General features: G+C 48.0%; 1 protein-coding gene across 11 annotated transcripts; it reads left to right on the forward strand.

The window, feature by feature from the left end:
- The first annotated feature begins 366 nt into the window (after positions 1–366).
- On the forward strand, positions 367–21,326 carry THAP4 (THAP domain containing 4). 11 transcript variants are annotated; one of them, XR_008467077.1, is made up of 7 exons: positions 367–522; positions 1,340–2,496; positions 11,795–11,954; positions 15,258–15,367; positions 16,700–16,803; positions 19,937–20,167; positions 20,997–21,114. XR_008467077.1 is itself a non-coding variant. In XM_054206341.1 (6 exons), exons 1-6 carry the CDS (start codon positions 446–448, stop codon positions 19,017–19,019), a joined length of 1,686 nt encoding a protein of 561 aa, XP_054062316.1. In that variant the 5' UTR covers positions 367–445; the 3' UTR covers positions 19,020–19,100. The 11 variants fall into 11 exon arrangements, 3 of the variants coding, with proteins under 3 accessions (XP_054062316.1, XP_054062313.1, XP_054062314.1); XR_008467078.1 differs by lacking the exon at positions 19,937–20,167 and adding an exon at positions 18,942–19,091 and having other exon boundaries at positions 20,997–21,014; XR_008467081.1 differs by lacking the exons at positions 11,795–11,954; positions 15,258–15,367; positions 16,700–16,803; positions 19,937–20,167; positions 20,997–21,114 and adding exons at positions 4,740–5,088; positions 6,464–6,598; positions 7,989–8,073; positions 8,303–8,504.
- The last annotated feature ends 276 nt before the right edge of the window (positions 21,327–21,602 follow it).

Consider the following 21,602-nt stretch of genomic DNA (forward strand, 5'->3'; position numbering starts at 1 on the left):
GGGAAGTTTAGACAGAAGGGCGCGACCATCGTGTCGTACGAAGCCGGCTGAGCCCCGCCCCCCTTTCCCGGGGGGGGTAACCCCCCCTGCCCCTCTCGGAGGTGCCTTTGGCGGCTCGGCTGCGGCGGACCGGGCGGCTCGTCGGGAGGCGGACGCCCTGCAGCACCCAGAAGGCAAGCGAGCGGCACCGGGAGCGATCCCCTTCCCTTCCCCACCCGCCCCACAGCATCGGCGCTGTACGGCGGCGCCTCGGTCAAAATGGCGGCGGCCGTATGGCGGCCGCCATCTTGGTTGATGGCAGCGCCGTACAGAAACCCCTTCCCCAGTGGTGGAGGGGCGGCCGGGGTGACCTGGCTCCGCCATCTTGCTGTACGGCTGGCGGCGGCCCGGGCCGGCGGGCGGGGGCCGGGGCGGGCCCGGCCGGCGGCGGCGGCGGCGGGCGGAGATGGTGATCTGCTGCGCCGCCGCCAACTGCTCCAACCGGCAGGGGAAGACGGACCAGGGCGCCGTCTCTTTCCACAGGTGAGAGCGGCCGCCCGGCCCGCTTCAGCCCCGCTGCCCCCGGCCCCCCGCAGGTGCCGCGGCCGGCCCCCCCTCATCCCCCGGCTCCGCTCCGGCCGGGCAGGGGACGGCCGCCCGCCCCCGCGGCGCTTTCCCCGCCGGGCCCCGAGCGGCAGCGGCCGCCCTTTGTTTCCCTTCAGCGCCTGCGACCGGCTCCGGGCTCCCCAACGCCCGCGGAGCTTGGCTTGGCAGCGGGGAGAGCCCCCGGCCGCCGCGGGGCCTGGGGCCCCGGCCGAGGGTGAGGCCTGGCCCCCTCCCTCCGCCTCGCCGGGGGGGCTGCTGCCATGGGGGAGCCCCCAGGACGAGGTGTCCTCATCGCCGAGGATTTGGGAGAGGCACCTCGTTCATCCCCTCCGGCTCTTCCTTCAGCCCGGGCGGTTTTACACCTTATGAAATGCACCCGGTGTTAAACATCAGCAGGGCTCCGGAGGTGGGCGACGCGCTGGCCCAGACGGGTGTTGCGGTGCCTGTCACATCCTCATTCTTCCCCCGGGCTGCTACATTTGTCCTGGGATGGATGAGTGGCTGGATAATGGGTCGGTTGCCGATGAAAAGGGAAACGGCGCTTTTTGGTTGGGCGCTGTTGGTGAAGTGGGGCTGTGGACGGCAGGAATGAATATCGAGTGTTTCGAACCAAAGTGAAATAATCCTCAAATGAGCATAACCTGTTAAAATATAGCTTTTGTGAGAATTCCCTAAACCGAAAAGTACTAACCCTTCTGATTTCCAAAATGCGACTTATATTTTTTTCATGTCTTTTTGTCTGTTTGTTTTTCAGATTCCCTCTGAAGGATTCAAAGCGTCTGATTCAGTGGCTAAAAGCTGTTCAGAGAGACAACTGGACTCCCACCAAGTATTCGTTTCTCTGCAGCGAGCATTTCACCAAAGACAGTTTTTCCAAGCGGCTGGAAGACCAGCACCGGTTGCTGAAGCCCACTGCTGTCCCTACCATCTTCCAGCTTGCAGAGGAAAAACACGACAACCTGGATTATGTCAGAAGCATAAGAAAAATAGCGAGCAAGGTGCCGCAGCAGGATGGAGAAGACCCAAGGGAAGGAGGCTGTGAGGTAGTTCAGAGGACCTCGTCTTCTGGCCAGGACTTCATGGTGATTCAAGGGACGACAGAGATGGAGGAGGTGACTTTGCAAGCGGAAATTGGATCAACGTCCGAAGAGGAAGAAAACGTCCGCAGCCAGCTAGACAGCCCTCGGAGAAGGACGTTAGGTGATAATTTGGTTGCAAAGCCTGGACCTCAGAAAAAGTCTGAGAGATCTTCTGTGGAAGACTGTCCCAAAACCACGTGGACGGGGAGTTGGGTAGCAGACAGAAGTGGCGTGTCAGTCGATGACTTCACACCTCCTGCCTCTGGTGCTTGCAAGTTCATTGGCTCCCTTCATTCTTACAGCTTCTCCTCTAAGCATGCCAGAGAGAGGCCATCGTTCCCAAAAGAGCAGCTAGAAAGGAAAAGGCCAAAGAGAGACGTGGAACCAAGCTGCAGCAGCCATCCTATGGGACACGATAAGGCCGTAGCCGAAGGCTCCCCTACTTCATCCCTCACTGCGACTCCTCAGAAACCTTCCCAGGGTTTGTCGGCGTCCCCAGCAGACCTTACCCCTCAGCCTGCCGCTGAGGCTGTGGTGGGACGAAAGGGTGACACGGATGCCAACCCCATGTCAATCAACGAGGTCATCATGTCGGCCTCAGGAGCTTGCAAACTCATCGACTCCCTCCACTCGTACTGTTTCTCCTCCAGGCAGAGCAAAAGTCAGGTGTGCTGCTTGCGTGAGCAGGTAGAAAAGAAGAACGGAGAGTTGAAACTTTTGAGGCAGAGGATCAGCCGCTCTGACAGTCAAGTCAGGAAGCTGAAGGAGAAGCTAGATGAGCTGAAGAGGATCAGTTTCCCTTACTTGAACAGCCTGCTATCCCAGGACTGTGGTCAGTATCCCCAGTGGCTTTTCATTGAGGCAGAAATCACCATTTTCTTAGCAATAAGAGGCTGTTTAAGTTAGAGGTTGTAAAGATGTGATGGGTAAAAGGTATGAGAACGGTACGTTTTTGGAAGCAGAAGTAGTAGCTTGTATTAGACCCACAGAGGTGACAGAATGAGGTTTTTGGGCCCATGAGCTCTTTCTGACATCCCCAGTTTCCAAGGCAATTCCTGGTGCAGAATGGGAAGTTAGGTCGTGGTGTTGCAGATAACTCTCTTGATTAATGTTTTTTTTAATTTTTTTTTTTGTTCCTGGATTATTTCAACTTGTTTGTTTGTGACCCAATAGCACCTGTTATGATTTACGTTCCTTTGGAGCTTGCCTGTGAATTTTTTCGGTGTGTTAGTGAGCTGTCATGGGCAGCAGGTATCTGGGAAAGCTGTCGTAGTCTTCTCCAGTGATGTAAAAAGTAATTCTGATCTTAGATTTCATATAAAGCACTCAGTACTTGGGATATGTGAAATCTAAGTGAGGTGATAGCTATCAAATATGACAATGTCATGATACACCGTGAGGTCACTTTTTGTGACTGAGTGCCTGTGTTTGGTTTGATCATTTCCTCCCTCAGAAGGCAGAAGTCATCAGGAAACAGATAATAAAGTGGGAAGAGATGGAGAATGACTTATCCATTAATTAAAAAAAAAAAAATCGAGACACCTGAAAACATAGGGGAACTGGGTGAGGGATGTGGTCGGGTATAAAGGTTGTTGAATTGGGCCGTAGCCCTTTCTATTGCAAGAAAAAGAGTGCTGTAATATACAGCTGATAAAACTTTTGCACAATAACTCTAGTTGAAAAGTACAATTTGGGGGAAGAGTTTAGGAGCATCTGATGATGTTTGATGCTGAGAAAACATAGGGTTGCTTTGTGAAGGATGCGTGACTTGGGACTTTCTTGAAGAAGCCACCCGTGCGTGATTAGGTATCACGTCATGGTAATTCTCACACCCATTACGAGGTTTCTTCTCCTGAAGAAGAAACCTCATGACTTCTTCTGAAGCCATGTAGTATTAGACGTGGTCAGAAATGTGATGCTGGCATAGAAAGACGTGTTCTTCAGACTTATAGCATGGCTTACTTCCTTGCTCAAGTGCAAGAAAATAAATCCCAACAAAATTCTTGAAGGTTGATACCCAACGCGACTTTTTCCATGTGTTTTTAATTTTCCGGAGTGTGGGAAAACTCACACTTTGATTTGGGTACAGAGGGGAAAAGAATTTTTTTTGCCCATGGGAAATGAGCATAGTCTTATTTGTACCTTCTGGTCTGTATTTTCGTATTATTTTGGTGTCAAACTAAACAAAATAACTGTCGTGGTTTGGGCTGGACTGGCCACTGGAATGACAGATGCTTTCTAACATCAGGTCGGGACAATAACTAAATACAATTTTAGAGTTCTATTCTGTCATTCATACATATATATATATATGTATATGAAAAAGGGGTGTCTAGCTTTGTTGGAATACCTTCAATGAGATACTAATTGCAAAAAGCGTGTCCTGAAGAATGTTTTTCTTTATTCCAGTAAGCGCTATGATTTTTCTTTTCTTTCATGAGATGGATGTTCTTATATATACGTCTTTGAGATTATGAGAATTATATATTAAGAATATCTTCAATAAGAACATAATTACATATTCTATTTTCTAAGGGAAAATGTCTTTTTTTTTTTTTTTTTTTTTAATGAATTGACCAACTTGTTACCTGCTCTGCTCTCTGGAGATCAATATGTGAAAATGAATCATTTCGGTGTTTGTAACTTGGTGCAATGAGAAGTTCTTAGGGAACCTTTTGGCTGGTGACTTTTTTTAAAGGGTTTGTTGGTGGCTGGCTGGATTTTTTTTGTTTGTTTTTCCTTTTTAGCTTAATCTTGGTGCTCTTCTGCCTTGCACTGCTTTTTCTGTGCTCATAGTAACAGTTCATGGCGGTCGAAATACCTGATTAAGTGCAGCTGACTGCTGCTGGGAGGAATCTGGTACATGCCTAGACGCTAAGTTTTACTGTAATACAAAGCTGAATTGAAGAACGACTTCTTGGTATTCATAAAAATACAGTCAGGTAACATATTAGGTTAATAATACTTATAGTCTTTGTTAGTAGCTACGTTTTAGTTGTCATAAATCATCTGCTGCGTAGTTGAGGCGATGTTATTAGCTGTAAACCTGAGCCTGCATATTTTTTTCTTCTAAAGGCAGTGCCTTGGGGATGGGGAGTGTAAGTAAAGTAACCGACTGGACTGACCGTGCAGGTTGTTACGTGTCTGCATCCCAACTCCACACGCTGTGGGACCTCTCTTTGCCGCTGCCTGACGTTCAGCCGCTTCCAGAAAACAGCGAGCAGAAAAATGAGTTTAGGCCCGCACCCATTAAGCAGATCTTAGTTTTGCTACTAGTTCTCAACTGATATTTTCCTCCACTGAGACAAGTAAATTTCTGCTGGCTGTACCCAAACTACAACCAGCTGGAAAGAGCAGGTTTCTGCAGAACTGCTGCACAAGCAGTCCCTGCCAGCCACACTTGAGGATCGGTGACTCAGTCTGGGTGAGTTTGGCTCACAGCATGCTCGAACTGTCACGGTGCGCTCAAGCGGTGTTTCTCAACCTGTCTTAACAGGGGCATCGACTAACTGGTTTCAGGAGGAGCTCTGGGCTGCTTCCTGCACAGCTGCCACAGTGACCTTTTCCATGCTAAACTTTTGAATTTGCTCACTTGTTTGTTAGGAAGTTGTTCCCTTCTGTTTTGTGGGCCGCTTCTGAGGTCCGTGGACCAAAGGTTGAGGAATACTTCCAGCAGAGGAGCACAGTTAGGCATGGTGTACCAGGCAGAAGGAGGTTAGAAGCATCTTCTGGAGAACAACAGGATGAACTGGGAGAAATGTACTGGGAACAGCCTTGAGTTGCGCCAGGGGAGGTTTAGATTGGGTATTAGGAAAAATTTCTTCACCAAAAGGGTTATTAAGCATTGGAACAGGCTGCCCAGGGAAGTGGTTGAGGCACCATCCCTGGAGGTATCTAAAAGACAGGTAGACATAGTGCTTAGAGATATAGTTTAGTGATGGTTTTTGTCAGAGTTAGGTTGATGGTTGGACTATAGATGATCTGAAAGCTCCCTTCCAACCTAGGCGATTCTATGACATGGTTAGTAGTGGTTTTGGCAGTGTTGAGTTGATGGTTGGACTCGATAATCTTAAAGGTCCCTTCCAACCTAGACGATTCTATGATATTATGGAGAGCCAGCAAGCAAATATGGATCCAGCGCCCTGAGGAAGGGGAGACTATTCTGACAGTGCTTTCCTCTGACACACAAGTTACTATCTGACCATGTTGTTCTGCCTGAAGGTTTCTCAGCTCTGCTGCATCGTACTCCCCCAGTGCTAGTGCAGAGAGGAGATCTGAGATGCTCCTTTCACAAGATCACCTCATCGTAACAGGCTCCAGTTCGCTCCTTTTATAAAACTACATCTCCCAGCAGGCACTGGGATAACTCTCTTACCTAATCATGAGATCACTTCCCTTATAGCCATCTTACCAACCCTGCGCAAAACGCTTTCTGGTGAGCAAAGGTGGTTAGAGAGCTAGACCAAGCAATAGAAAAATAACTGCAAACTATGGCCGGCAGTGGAGCAAATGCAGGTATGATTCAATGTGATTGAAGTATCTGTATTTATTGGAGAGGTAAAGCTGTTAAAATTCAGCCACTGGAGCATGTGTGGAGCCTCTTCCAAACTCCATGTCTGTTCCCATGAAGGTCATCTTAAAGGCAGGAGAGTTTGTAAAGTGGGTCCATGTGGAAAATGATTAGAGTTTTGCTAAGAATCTGTAGGAAATCGTATTTCCTTCCAGCATAGATTTGTTTTTCAATATTTGTACAAAGCCAGCGTAGAAGTACCATTGTTTATAATACTTTTTATGTGCAGATGAAACACAGTTGATGAATTTTGGGGACAAGCAGGAGGACTCAGAACATTAAATGTCTGGTTTTGTGCTGAGATGGAGTCCTGATGCCTGATCTGTGAGGCCTGAGGTGGTGTTTCCCATCAGGGTGACAACAGGTTTGTGTTGCAGCAAACAGGTAGCAAAATCGTATTCCTCAGTGGCAGTGAGAAGAGAAGCGGGGTTGTGCGAGGATGCGAGATGCTGTGCTTTCATCTGTCCAAGCAGGACTTGAACAGCAACGTGTCCCTGTCTGGTTTAGCTTCAAAATGAAACGCCTAGAATGGGTCACAGAGATATTTTGTCAGAAAAAATGCCTCTACCAGGGCAGGCACCGCTATCCTAGCAGCTGCACGTTAACTGGGAGCTAGGGATGCGTCCATCGAAGACAATTGCTAGAATTTCTTTTGCAGAAGTAGCTTCCTACAGGCACTCTCTTAAGAAAATAATGCCTGTGTTTCCAAAGTAGAATAAGGATTTTGGAAGAAAAATGCTTTTATTCTGGAATGGCAGGTGCTGCCTGTGATTGGTTTGTTTTTTACCCGGTCTTGTCTGGGGTGTGGACGGCCGGGGTCAATAAAGTGGGTGTTACAAAGAACGAGGGAGCTATAAAGTAAGGTAGAGGTGAGATAAGGTGTAGGAATATGTGTGCATAGGTTAAGAGCGGCGCTGGATCTGTGGCAGAATGCATCACAAGAGAGGCCAGGCGAGGCTTCGCAGCGCCTGCGGCCCGAGCACGTGCTGCCCTGTGGCAGGTGGGGTGTCACCTGCCTTCTGCTCCACATGGGAGCCTGCACCGGCTGGATATACGGCGAGTTCGGGATGTGGTTGATCAGGGAGATGGTTCTTTCACCGCCCCCACGGAGAAAAAGGCGGTTGGAAAGGGAGTAAACAAGACTTCTTGCTCTGCTGTTGCTTTTTTATTTTTCGGTCTTGTTTTTTTTGTAAGAGCCTACACAGCTTGTGCATTAAGCATTTAATTCTGCAGTGAGTCGGCAATGACTCACAATAAAAACTGGCTTGCAACTAGGAAGTGATGAAAACGCTAACTAAGGTAAACTTGAGAGAAAGTAAAACACATTGAGGTAAGCTCAGGTAGGATGTTTGGGTTTCTCATAATAGTGTATAATTTTAAAAATGCTTTATCTGTATTTTGTAGTGCAGGAGAGCTCTGGCAGTGACTGCAGACGCTGGAGCGTTTTGAAACAGAGTCAGTAACACATTGGTGCTTTGTCATGAAATTAATTACTAAGATAGGCCATAAGATGAGAATTTGTGAATATAACCGCATTCCCAGCTTTTTGGAGCAGAGATGGAGCTAGAGCATGCCAGTGCTAGGAACGCTTTACTGGTTTACTGGGGGGAGCATCAGCAAAGTGCATAAAGGGGTGCAAAACTCAGGGATGGGCAGCAGAGTACAAAGCCACCTTCTGTACTTAAACATGGAAAAGTGCGCTGAACAAGGTTGCTCCTTAATTACCAGAACTTTGATGATGATTTTAAATCCAGTAAATGACTCAGCTGAAGAAAGGACTGCAGGAGGCTGCCCAGCTGTTGTGTAGACCCTGCACTTCGAACACTGAGAAGATGTTGTGTGAGTCGGTTTGTTTTTCGTTTTGCTGATAAAGCTGTGTAGGAATTTGTGCCAGCGTAGCTTTCTGTGCCAGGGATCCCACTTGAGAGCCATGCTGGCTGAGGCCTGTGTAGACATGGCCCGGGGGGGTTGTCCAGCCACTTTGTCTGGTTTGTCTCATGGCAGGGAGAGCGTGCCGGCTCCTGCTGCAGAGCGTGGACAGCCAATTACAGTCTGATTTTTGTTACAGTGCAGGGAGGGATTTGACTTCTAACCCCTCTGTGAATGAGAAAGATGTGGAAACAGTCCATCCACTAGTTCAGAGGCATGAAGTGGGGTGAGATAATGAAACAGAGCTGACTCGTGTGCCCAGGACACAGCAGTTTTGGCCTGAGTGGCTTCCTGAAGAAAAGAGTTGTAAATGATCAGGTTGCTTACACGCCTGTGGCTTTTGTCTCCCAAGCTGTTGCAACTTGTGAGCGTCGTGGCTGATTTCAACTGGATTTTGTAGAGAAACAGAGGTCTTGAAGATGCTGGGTCCCTAACGGCTTCAAGAAACTATCATCTGGTAGGGAAAAGAGACTCCAGGAATGCCCTTGTTAAGAAAGAGTCTGTAGTGTCAGCTTCTGTGATGCTAGATAAAAGAGAAACTCTGCGTGTGGATGCAAGAGAACCAGGATTAAGAGGATCCCATCTGAGTCTGAAGCTTTAAACATGTGGAAGGGTGGCCAGTGTCTCTTGCGCTGCAAGTTCTCAGACATGGTTTGTATTCTTGATATCATCACCCACTTACTTTTTAAGCCATAGTAGCAGGTTGTTTGTAAAAGTGATATGCGAAGAGTTTATTTAGATCTTTAAATAGGGAAGTACACGCTCCTTCATTGGTGAAATTCCTATTGATGGTGACTGCATCTATAAAACTGTTTGAAATAAAGCAGCTTTGCAGACAAAGATATTTTCTTCTTTAGACTCTTGCTTTTTGTTGCCTCAATAGTCTTTCATTTACCCACGCCAACCACAACATAAGAAGTAAATTTCTTTTCAAATCACCACTTTTTCTCTGATGGACTCAATCAGCCTCTCTCCTGTCTGTCTCCTCACTCTTGCTTTTCCGGTCTTTCAGCTCAGCCCTCTGGCACAGAAGGCTGCCAGGGAAAAAATAAAGGACTTAGTCCACTAGTCAGAGACCAGTACCGAAGAAGAGCACTGCATAGGATGTGATCACTGTTCTGCATTTCACTGAGTCTCTGGTCCTTGTTCCCACCAGCGTTTCTGTTGCTCTTGGCTTTTCCAAGCGACATAAGAACTAAAAAAAACTCATGTTGGTTTTGCTGCCATCCAGGTAGTTTAGAAAAATAATAATGGTTGCTTGGCCATATTTTTTATCCAGATGCTGTAGACTTCAGGATATACAGTTACATCTTTACTTTTCAGCTAGCTAAAAGTCCAGCTCTTTGGATGTGAGACTAGCTTGCCCGGTCAGGCATCTCCGGCCAGGCTGGATGCTGCACGGCAAGGCAATGGGGTCAAGCTGTGGGTGCTGGAAACAATTGGTTGGCTTCTCTTGGTTTATAACCGAGTCTAAAGAATGGAAATGGCTAAAGCCATTTTCTCCCATCTGTCACTTTGATGTTTTTCCCTGAAATGCTGCAAGGTTTGTAAGCAGAAAAAAAAAATAATGAAGTGTGCTATTACAAGCACACTGGTGACAGAAAGCATCCGGCTCCTAGGCTTTGTTGCCACCTCCTGACCCAGGAGAGGGCAGCAGCAGCCGAGGCTGCAGTCTCTTCCAGCCTTTCCAAAGCTTTGCTCTTCCCTTCCACGGTGGGAGTTTGAGCCTGCAAAAAGCTTGGAAAGAAATGCAGTAGCAAGTGAAAGGCAAATACCAGTTGGTTGGGGTAGCAATACTCTCCTTACTCGCAAAACCACATGCTCTCAACATGAAAGCAAAAAAGGGAAACTAGTTCTAAACAAGCAATGTAGAAGTATGGGGGTTCTTGTAGCAATAATTTTGGACTTTTGTTACTGGTCATCACTGTGTTAAGGTCTTTGCCGCACCAGAAAATAACGTTCTGTTGCTTTTGTTACTCACGGTACCGGTGGAAGGTAAGTACAATGAAATACTGTCTGGTACGCTAACACTGCTCCATGGATCGGAGGAACCTCTTAACGCCTTGGTGTGCTGGTGGTGAATGCGCAGGCTGGCTGGACAGTCTGCAAAGCCTGGCTCTGATGCTGTAGATGTTTATCACCTATTTCATAGCGAGCTCTCATGTTCTCTCCTGTTGCTTCACTTGCAAAGTAGTTCGGGATAAAGAAGAGTAATTAGCAGCATCTTGCTGACATGCCGGCTGGCTTTCTAAACCTGCTATGTGTGGGAGAATAAATAACAAAGGTGGCAATCCTTTTTTATCCGTGAAAGTTTCTGTTCCCCCTGCTTTGGTATTCCAGGTGCTTTGGCATTCCAGGTCCGTTCTTCCTCCTTGCTCAGTCTTCCTAGCCTGGTGTTTGGGACTGAGCACAGTGAAACTCAGACAGATCAAGCAAATTTTTACCCACAGCATCGCCTTTTTAGGTCATAATTTCCCCCTGTCTCTGAGTCTGTACCTTTTAGACCAGCTGGACAGGTAGCTTGTTCTTGTATTAGGCGATATCAGTAGGTGTGGAAAACAACCCCCTTCAGCTCCCACCCTGCCAGTATGCGTCATTTATCCCGTGAGTGTGAGGAGGACATGCTTGAAGTATACTTGAGATATACTTGTCTGCATAACAGCTGACCTAGAGCAGTGGGCACCTCAATTCTATTGGTACTGGTCTTCCCTGAGACCACGTGGCTGCTGCATCGCTTTCCCTGCTTACGCCTTAGGAATGGATCTGCTTTGCTGTTCATGGGGCTTTCAATTGTCTGTCTCCATTTCTCTGATTTATTTGGTTTTTTTTCAGGTCACACGCTCTGAAATCACAGCAAAATGTAAAACTGCTGTTTATCAAAGCTCTTCTAAAATGATTCGTTAAAGAAGTTTTAACTTTGTGAAACAGACCTTTGTGCTTCTTAATAAATGCAATGACAAAGGGAAGTAGCTTTCTCTTCCATTTACACTTTAATTTGCAGTCGCCCTAGTCTTTTAAAAACGTTTTACTTAGGCCAGAGCCTAAGCAGAACAGCTTCTGAACGATGCCTGTCTCTTTGTACAAGTGCAGGTCGTTGTTAACCTCTTCAAAAAAGTTACAGCCAGACTTTGATCTTGAATATGTATGCAGCCTGATTTGCTTTTTCCTCTGAAGTGAGGACTCATTTCCTTAGTCTGTGAAACAAACAGGAATGGTACATACTCAGTGCTTGAGAAAAATCAGGCCAGAGCATTAGAGATTTAGTTGGCATTTAGTGATAATTCTTTATGCTGAGATGTCGGTCTTCTCCTTCCTTGCATGTAGACGGGAGGGGGCTTTCTCTTCAGATCAGGCTACAGAGACAGGTCAGAAATGGACCACCCGGAAGAATGTTCTATGTAAGGCCAAGAGCAGGTTTGAAAACAGACTTGCTTTCTGTGACTGTTCATCGTTCCCCATCTCCCCTTGCACCTTGGAGCTGACACCGCTCTAGAGAAAGGCGTTGCTGCTGTGTTGGACCATTTCTGAGGTGTTTTGTGGTCATCTCCACCCAGCTGTAAGCAGCTCACAGCAAGCTGCAGAGCACAGATCCCTGAATTTTCTTTCTTTATTCTTCTATCTTCGTCCACAGAGACTCCCCAGCTGAATCCTGTAATGGAGCCCCTGTCCTGGATGCTGGGCACTTGGCTCTCAGACCCGCCAGGAGACGGCACCTTCCCTACAATGAAGCCCTTCCAGTACCTGGAAGAAGTGCACATCTCTCACGTGGGGCAGCCCATGCTCAACTTCTCGTAAGTCTGGGGGTTTATCGATGTTGGCAGCAGCTTTCAGATCGGAGCAGGCATGGCTCCAGTGAGATTTATTGGTTGTGTTTCTTTTCCAGTGGCAAAGTAAACAAGTTTTCACTTGCCACATGAGGCGATGTAACGATATGCGACTGCATGGTCTGACTTTTGTTTGCCTTTAAACCCTGTGATTAATTGGCATGCTCTTGCAACATACCCAGGGCTGCACACCTGCAATCACTGCAGATTCACTAGCCCAGGAGTACAGTGCACTACTACAGAGCTTTTCACAAGTGAGTTCACACCTGTGAATTTGTGCAGTAGCACACGAGTACAGGATCAGGACTGTGGCCGTGGTGCAGTGTACACTTCTTGTGGCCCACCAGTCTTGAGGGCTATGTAATGAGAAGTAACTCAAGGTGCTGTGAATGTGACTCTGACTTGGAATAGTGAGAGTAACGTACGGTACCAAGAATGGCCTCAGCATGGACATCACTATTGTTTGTGCAAATTCCATTCCTGCCTTTGAAAGATGAGCGATCCTTCCGCTTTAACGTGATGCGCCTTGGGTGCGTATGTTGGCCAAAAGATGTACTGTCCTCACGGCCAGAAAAAATCCCCACCGTTCTTGCTGGTGGTAGCTGTCTGATTAGAAATGAATCTTCAAGTAATAGCATAACAACTGCTGTCATTCTCCGTTGTGAAACTCCCTCTTACAGATACAATAAATGAAGGAGCTATGGCATGGCTGTAAAGCTTAACCATATTAAACTGTGGTCCTCAGTCTTCACCACTGAAAAACTGAGAAAAGTTAAAGTGTTTATTTAACAAACTATATGGGGAAGGAGGCAGATACTTGCAGCCAAAGCAGTTAAGCTAATTGTTCTAAGAGAAATCAAAAAGGAATCTGGAGGAAGAGAAATGACAGGTTAGCCAGCTGATCAGTGCTGCTCCAATACCCGTTTGGGAGGGGTGAGTGGGGAAGTTGGTTGCTTTGAAAACCAGAGAAAAGAATAATTACAAGATGGCAACGCTGTGTGAAAGATGCCCTGTGTTCCTGGTGTATGCCGTTCGTGGTGACAGAGCTGCCAGCTCAGCATGTGCCATTTTTAGTCCCATTTCCAAAAGAAACAAAGCTCTGACAGTCATGCTCTGTCTACATTCTCCCTCTTTGACTTTTGAACAGTTGCTGATTTGAGTTGCTTTTTCATTTTTTTCCTTTTTTTTTTTTTTTTTGTGACAAGGAGGTTTACAGCTCAGAGCTGTTAAGCTCTTGGAAGCATCAGGAAAACAGGCAGTAGGCTTGAAGGACAGAGACCCTGTGCCTCCCTGGCTCCTGGAGCAGTGCCACTTGCCTGTTTGAAGGCAGTCCATGTGTCTCTTGAATACTCCAAACACTGAAAAAAGCCTGATTTAAGTTCATTCCTCCTTTGATTCTAGATAATCCCACCATGAGCCACGACTCTATAGGGTGCCTGGCTTTACTAGCTGCACAGCACAGAGGCTGAGATGCTAGGACAGTCCTTCGCAGGGATGCAGCCCTGCATCACCGATAGAAAGTCATTCCTGGTTCTTCCTATAACCATATGGTTAAACAGAGACATGCTTTATATAGAGCCGGAGCCAAACAGGAGGAGTAATTTGTGTATTTGTACCCAGAGGTACAAATGGCTCCCCCGTTAGGGAGCCAGAAGCAGCTGCAAGGCACCAACTGCATGCCTTAGCTGTGTGCCCCCTTCCTTGTCTCCACTCCTTTGAAGCCCACGGGTTTCTTGTGCCACGTGCTGCACTTTGTGCAGCTGGTCGTCTAGGAAATGTTGACTCTGTGTATTTCCTTATATTTTACTTCACATAGGAGACGCTTGCTTGGGGCTTTTCAGCTCTCAGTGCTTCTTTAATAAGTGCTCCATCTTGCCACATGCGAGCGCCTGGACAAACCCCTTGGTCAAGCTCTTGAACATTTATCCCATTACGGTTGGGGTGGCAGGTGACGATACAGCACGTTCCCAGTCCCAGGACAGGTCACGGTGGCCAAGGGGACTGGTGTTGGGCACAGTTTGCAGTAGGCACATCCCAGTTGCACGACAGAGGTGCGTATAGAAACTGCTGTCGCGTGAGGAAGTTCTGAGTGCAGATTTAGCAGCAGCATCTCCGAGGTTGCCTCTGTCTCCTTTCTTGTAGAAGGCTGCAGAGTGGGAAATTCTATGAAAAACATCATGAATAGAAAGGGATTAGTCTAGAATAAAGAAACACCAATAGGATAGTTCACTGCATTATGTAAATACCTAGCTTGTTGTTGTGTTTAAACTGCTGTTTAATTCAGTTACCTGTGTAGGCTCGTGTCGTGCTTTGGCCTCGAGATGGCAACAAAGAACCACGTGCTGCTCTCTCGAGCTTTCCCAATATGGGAAAGAATCGGAAGAAAAAGGCAAAACTCGTGGGCTGAGACAAAGGCAATGTAACAGAACAGCAAAAGGAATGAGAAAACAACAACAATAACATGGATAGAGGAATATGCAAACACGGTTACGGAACCACCACTCACTGACCAGAGCCAGGATGCCCCAGCCTGCTCCAAGCAAGACTTCCTGCCCCCGCCAGCTTGGAGTGGGCTTGGCTCACATGGGATGGAATACCTGTGTCCCTGCCGGAGCCTGGAGAGAATTAACCCTATCCCCACCGGAACCAGGACAACTTGGGAATGCTGCAGCACTACCATAATATATGAACATGCGTGATGTATATAATCAGCCACATCATGGGTGATCCAACATAAAACTCTAAGGCCTCATGAAGAATAAATAAGAATCTGCACGGGTTTTTTTTCCTTTTTGAAGAGGGTGGTGGGAGAAATAAGTCTGTTCTGTTACTGCCTGCAGCAGGTAATATAGAAAAAAACCAAACTTGCCAGGTTTAAAACATAATAAAGATAATATTGTAATGCCAGGTATTTATTTGAGACAAGGAAGTATTTGAAACAAAGTATGGCTTCAACATCTGTGAAATGTCTGACTTCCCAGGGGAGTTTCTGAGCTAGGTCTTAGAAAGACCCAGGAGCTGTGAAAACTATGAATCTCGAACTTAAATAACTAACTCCAGCTCTAAGAAATAGCTGTGCCTGTAAAGTAACCATATTTTTACATGTTTATGTCTCCAACCATGAAGCGTTGTCAGTCTTTTACTCTTCAAATAACATTGTAGGCATTCATGTGGTTAAATAAAATACCATGTCCTCTGAGATGAAACCAGGCCAAACACTGTATTTTCAGTGCAACAAACAGCAGCTTTTGTGTTCTGATTTCCCCTCAGGTTCAACGCCTTCCATCCGGACACCAGGAAGCCCATGCACCGAGAATGTGGATTCATCCGCCTCAAACCTGACACTAATAAGGTGGCCTTCATCAGTGCCCAGAACACAGGTACACACCTGATACCCACACTGGGGAAGAGAAGAGGTCCTTCCCCTGCTGTGCTATTTCATCACTTCTCCAGAAAACTATTGCATCTCTCACAGTTTCATTTAATTTATTTTCGCTGTCCAGCAGTGCCTCTCTTTGGCGCTGAACCCACAGTGAAAACGAATTAATAAATGAGCTTGTGTCAAAAGCAAAAGTTTCTAGGACTGGCTATGTGGCTTTGCACAGACAGTGTGGCTTTTTAGCTTTCTGTGACAGGAAAGGACTGCAAGTCGAAATACCACTCATGCAGGAGACTCCAGGGGTATCCTTTCCTCAAATGATATGTTGGTATTTACAGATGTAGCTTTGTAAATCAGAAGAACCCCTGCCTCTGTAACAAGAATTGCAGTCTGAGCCTTAATGATGGCAGGTGACATTCTTGATGCCTTCATAGCATCCTAGGGGTCTTTTTTTGTGGGGAGATAAGGGGAGCCTGTACAGATAGGATGCTTCTTTCTCACTGCTCCGCTGAGTTGGCCACAGTTGACTCTGTGGCAGAAATAAAGAGGTGCATGCCTTGGTTCATGAGCTCCTGGCTCTAGAGTCCTCCTTCTCTTGCTGTTGTCATATTTGGCCAGCTGCTCCTCCTAAGCAGGGTCACGTTTAACATCCCACTAGAGCTGTTGTTACCAATGTCAACACTTGCTGTATTTGATTCCGTGGGGCAGCACAGAGCTTGTGGGGCTGTGGTGGTTTTAAACCCCCTTTGCAGCCTCTCCATCCAGGAGTGTTTGGTGCGACCCATACAGCGGGTTCCCTGTTAGAGGAACACAGGCTGTGGCACTACTGAGAGCCTCCGCAGCACTGTAGCAGAGGAGCTTCTCTCCTACTGTTCCCTTAACAGCCTTGGAGCACAATCTTGGTGCAGTCTTTTTTCTTAGCTCCTAAACCAGGAGAATCTCCCTGCTGTCTGGATGTAGTGCCTTGGCACTTGTTACACACCTTGCAGGGACTGAGCGAGGGAGAACCACATCTAAATTGTTATAAGTGAAAGAGTGTTAAAACCCCGTTAATGCTTAAATTTGCATCTAAAACTCCAGAGCAGGTGCTGAAGGGAGAACTGCCAGTTGCAACGCAATACTCATCCCACACGGTATGAGTGAGTCTATCTGGCTAGATTTTTCTAAGCAGCATTACGTGCCTGAGGTTGCGTGGATTTGCAGTTATTGATATGTGCTAAGTCAAATCAAACCATTCTTCAGGGAGAGTGGTGGTGTATTACATAGCCTAATAACTGTGACATTGTTAAGTAACCTTTGTAGCCTGATTATATATGACCTTGCTTCCCACTAGGTCTGGTGGAGGTGGAGGAAGGGGAGGTGAATGGACAAGAGCTGTCTATAGCTTCTCACTCCATAGCCAGGATCTCCTTTGCCAAGAAGCCCCACGTAGAGCAGGTGAGTGCACACGCTGTGAGCAATTCATATAGTATTGCTAGCCCCAGAAGGTGTCTAGTTGAGAGGATAGGTTGATTAACATGCTTTAATTACAGATTGCCATCAGGAGTTATTGGAAATATTGCGTGGCATCGTAGCTTATCCTTTCCGTAACAACCTTCAGAAGATATTTCATACATTACAAGACCCAGAGAGATCATTAAGATAGGAACTGATGTGCCGAATCAGACCAGCCAACCCAGAATCCTGTCTCCAGCAGTGGCCGGTAGCAGGTCCTTGGGAAAGAGAGTAGGAAAGTCTTGTCCAAATACCCTTGTACAGCAGTGTTGTTACTTCTTAATGCTGGTCTTCTGGATTAATTACAGTATGAGGGTGCACACATAAGGTGTGTCCAGTGTTGGGCCTCATCGGGATATTTTAGGAATGAGCTCGAGCTCCACCTCATTTTTGCAGATCTTGCTTACTTTTCATGACATTCACAAGTTGCTATGGGCTCTGTTGCCATCTGTGGCTGCTTGGCAGGGCTGGCACTTGCTGTCAGCTCCACTCTTGGTTGCCTGCTTCTTGGGTTTTGACCTTTTTTGGGGTGGTGGCAGTTTGTTGTTGACACAGCTGGATGGGGTACAGCCAGCTGTAAGATGGCACTGCTGGAGTTAGTGTGGCATACTGAGGTCACTGCTGGAATCCTAGCTGTCACAGAGGAAGTTGTCTTGGCTGACCAGCAGCTGAGAAAAGACAGCAAGGTTGGACAAGCTCTCACAAGGAGTAGGTACTGGCATGTTCTTGTGCCTGTTTTGTTTTCACATGTGAACCAAGTGAGTGACCGCAGTTTTTGAAAGGTGGCAAGTGAGGTGTGGCTCTTGGGAGAGAAGACACTGCTTTGATTGCAGCAAATACAGCATTGTCTTATTTTGGACTTCAAGGCTTGATTTTTGCAACCTAGTTTTTATGTGCTATAAAACCGACCCATAGATAACTGAGAGCGCAAGTTTGTGGAGGTGCAGCCGGTGTCGTAAGTGTGCTCCCTAAATTCACTAACGTGCCAAAAAATTGTATGTGCCTACACAGTGTCCTAACTCTGGAAAGGCAGTCCTAACTCCCCTGCCTTCAGCTGCATGTTTTAAGTTGTTGGGTTTCTCCTTTCCCAGGAGCAATTGTATTGCCTCCTTGCTGTATCAGGAGAAATAAAGCGATTAAGTGCTATGGATATTGCCAAGGCAGTGGAGCTCTTAATTAAAAGCATTTAAATAAAATGGACCACCATCTCAGAGTCACTGCCTGAAATGTGAGCAGATAGACTGGTGGGAGGAGACGGGGAAAGCAACAGAAAGCCAGCGAACGTCTTACTGGTTGAGGGCTCCAAGGCTGGCTTTGGCTGGAGGCTGGAAGAGGGAAGCTCCTGAGCTGAATGTCCGTGGTCACCTGGCAGCTGAGGGCAGTTCAGGCCCAGGTACTGGTCACAGTATGTGGGAGGTCCTTGCTGGTGAAGGAACATGTGGAAAGAGAGGGTATGGCAGGTAACCAGCTCCCAACGCGTTTTCTCCTTCACCAAGAACAGTGTAAATTACCCATGGAAATTAAGAGACTACAAGTGTCGTGAGAAGGGCACGTGTGCTGCTGCTTTAGTTGCTCATTTTGAGAAAACTTCACCACAATGTTGTGTTCCCGCTGAAAAGTGATTTGGGATGGCTGTGGCTCGGCTGAGCCATAATTCAGGCAGGAGGACCTATTCCCTGGGCCAGGGCTGTGTGGCAGGCGCTCGCTGGCATGGCCGTGCTGCGGTGTGGGGAGCTCCTTGCGCGGACAGAGAGGAGCAGTCCCTGGGGGTCTGTCCCTGCTAGAGGCGATGCTGACGCGACGTAAGGCACAACTGCAGCCTGGACTCTTCCTCCCTCACTGAGGAGCGAGTGGCTCTCGGCTTCCGCCCTGCGTGTATACATAAGAGATGCTCTGCAGGGAGCGGAGGAGCACTCTTAGACCGGCTTTGTTTCCAAACACCCTGCTCACGTTCCCCTGTGAGAGTCTGGAGAACAGGCACGTTTTCAAGTATTTTTAGACTTCAGGACTGTTCTGGCAGTGTGTGGGTACTGAGGGAACTGGCTGATAAGCCTGCAAGGCTGCTGTGTTACCTTTGAAAGGTGATGGGAGATCAGCGGAGTTTCCCGATGGCTGGAGAAACATGGCACGTGGGTCACCCATCTTCAGAAAGTGTCTGAATGCCAACCTGGAGTCCTACAAGCCGGTCAGCGTCCCTTCAGCCCCTGGAGATTTCTGCACGTGTAAAGAAGGTGGTGGGGCACAGGCAGTATGGTTTTACCATGGGTAAATGGCATCTGGCTGACCTGTTTATCTTCTGTGATAAAATGACTAGGTTCGTGGATGAGGGGAGAGCAGTGGATGCCTCTTACGTTGAATTCAGCAATTTCCCATGGGCCTTTCCCAGTGCTTCGCGTTTCCTCTCCTGTGTGGGAAGTCACAATCTCCCTGTGCATCTCGGGTTTACACAGAGCTTTCCCTCCCACGGTACCATCAGCCAGCCTTTGACTGAAGCTGGCTTTTAAGAGAAAATCCCCTTCTTCTTTTTTAGCCCAGTTCACTTAATTTCCTCCTTTTGGCAGGAGGACCTACCATGGCCCAGTCCAAAAAAAATGAACCGTTCAGAAACCCTGAGCAAAGATCAGACATCGTGAGATAATTTCTTGTTAAAGACGAGTGTCTCTTGTATTCCTTTTAATTGCCTTTTCCTGCTTGGGGTATTTGAGGAACGCTGTCGTGCATTACAAAGAAAGCCCCATCTGATCATTAATCTAAATGTTGTTTGTGTATGACCCTGTTCCTGCTGTTGCCCCCATGAAGGTCAGAGCAGCGGCGTATCCTCCCCAGCCCTGGGTAGCTTCGCTCTTGGGTGGCAATAACCTGAAAGGAGGACGTGTTGGATGTTGGCATTAAGGGCACGCTGCTGGTGGGGGAACGGATGTGGGAACGGAGAGGACGCTGTCTCGGAGCACGCAGACTGGAGATAGCTCATGGACATGACCTTCACTGGAAATCAATGCATTTGTAAAAGCCTCTGCGTTTTAGGAATTTCTAAATGGGGCTGGTTTAAGTGACTGCAAATTACTCGTGCTTGCAGGTTATCCTGCTGCCCCAGGACTTTGTTTCTGTTCACCCTTGGGATTGTGTTCGGTACGGGAAGCAGCAAGTGGTCACCGGGCAGTATAAGGAGCTCTTCTGGATGACTTGGAGCCAATCTGTGCTGAAATGACACCAAGGGCCGAAGTGCTGGGTTCGTGGGTCCGTGCCAAGCTGCCTCCTTACAGCAGCGCTCACCGGGGAGCTGCCGTGCCCTGGTGTCATCCACAAGGTTACGTCGCCCTTTCCCTGCTGGGCCGGGCAGCTGGAGTGCCACCCTCCAGAGCGTTATTCTGGGACAGGAGCTGAGGTTCAAAAAGGATGGTCCCACTTCTCTCCTTTATTTCGGTGAACAGCTAGGAGCAGGCCAACAGCCTGGGGTGGACACTGGACACTGAGCCACTCCCTCCTCTGGTTTGGAAGCTGTTGAAGCCTGGGTTCAGGCATCTGCTTGCATGGGTCCCAAGTGGTTCAGCTCCACAGGGCAACCCCAAATTGCCTCTCCTGAGGTTTGGTGCAGCACAGGCAGTCTCGCAGTCTGCCTGGGTGGAGAGATGGGGACAGTGTCGCCTGTTGAGCCCTCTCGATGGATGGCGTTGCTCTTCCCCTGCGCTGAAGCCCTGCCTGGCTGCAGGTACAAGCCAGGGCTCGGCAGGCTCCAGTATGCCCGTGTAGTGTGAGCACCGCCTTAGTCTGGCGCGGCGTGGTGACCTGCTGAAGGCTGCCTTGGGGGCATCATCCAGCGCAGAGCATCTCCCTGAGCCACCAGCCAGGAGCTGCTCTTCTGGTGGAGGGATGTCAGTAGTGCCAAGATGCTGCGTTGCTCTGTGGATAACGGTCTTGGGGCATGGAAGTGGTATTTTGGGAAGGGCTACCTTCCTTAGGAGAGAAAAGTTCTCCTTGTTTACTCTGATGGCTGTAGTGAGCGTATCCTTCCATCTGTGGCGTGTTGACAGCAAACACAAGGATGGCAAAGGGAAAGTAGAAAGCGCAGGTAAGGAATTTAACTTGTGGATGCTGTCTGCTTGATTTCTTTATTTCTTTTCTCCCCCTCTTTTTAGATTACCAGAAAATTCAGGCTCAATTCCGATGGGAAACTCGAACAAACTGTCTCGATGGCAACCACTACGCAGCCCATGACTCAGCACCTCCACATTACCTACAAAAAGGTGACACCCTGACGCCAGGAGGGCCAGGTCTCCCCGCCGAGGGCGAGGAGCGGGGCGTCCTGCACCGAGAGCAGCTCGGGAGTATGGCATGGCAGACCCCGAAGCTGGCTGCCTGCACTTGCCCCAAGGGCCAGGGGGCTGCCCGTCCTGTTGAGAATGTTACTCAGATGTTTCTGTAATGGTATATTAAAAAAAAAAAAAAATAAAAAGCTTTTATTTTTATGGCTGTGTCTTTGGGCATGATTGCGGAGTGGTCCGCGCGTCCCTCTGCTTTGGCAGTGGTTACAGAGGGGTTTTTTTATGCCTGTTCCTCAGTAAGATGTTGGGTTGCGGATCCGACCTCCTGGACCCTTCTCTGCAACTTGACTAATGCCGTGGAAGCAGCGGGATCTCAGGGATGGATTTGCACTGCAGGGACAGACCCTGAGGACTCCCGCTCCTGCCTAATGAAACTTGGCTTAAATATTTGGAGAGAGTGCCTACATCTTGCTGTGGGAG

The sequence above is a fragment of the Rissa tridactyla genome, chromosome 6, assembly GCF_028500815.1.
Source record: "Rissa tridactyla isolate bRisTri1 chromosome 6, bRisTri1.patW.cur.20221130, whole genome shotgun sequence".
Classification (NCBI taxonomy): domain Eukaryota; kingdom Metazoa; phylum Chordata; class Aves; order Charadriiformes; family Laridae; genus Rissa; species Rissa tridactyla.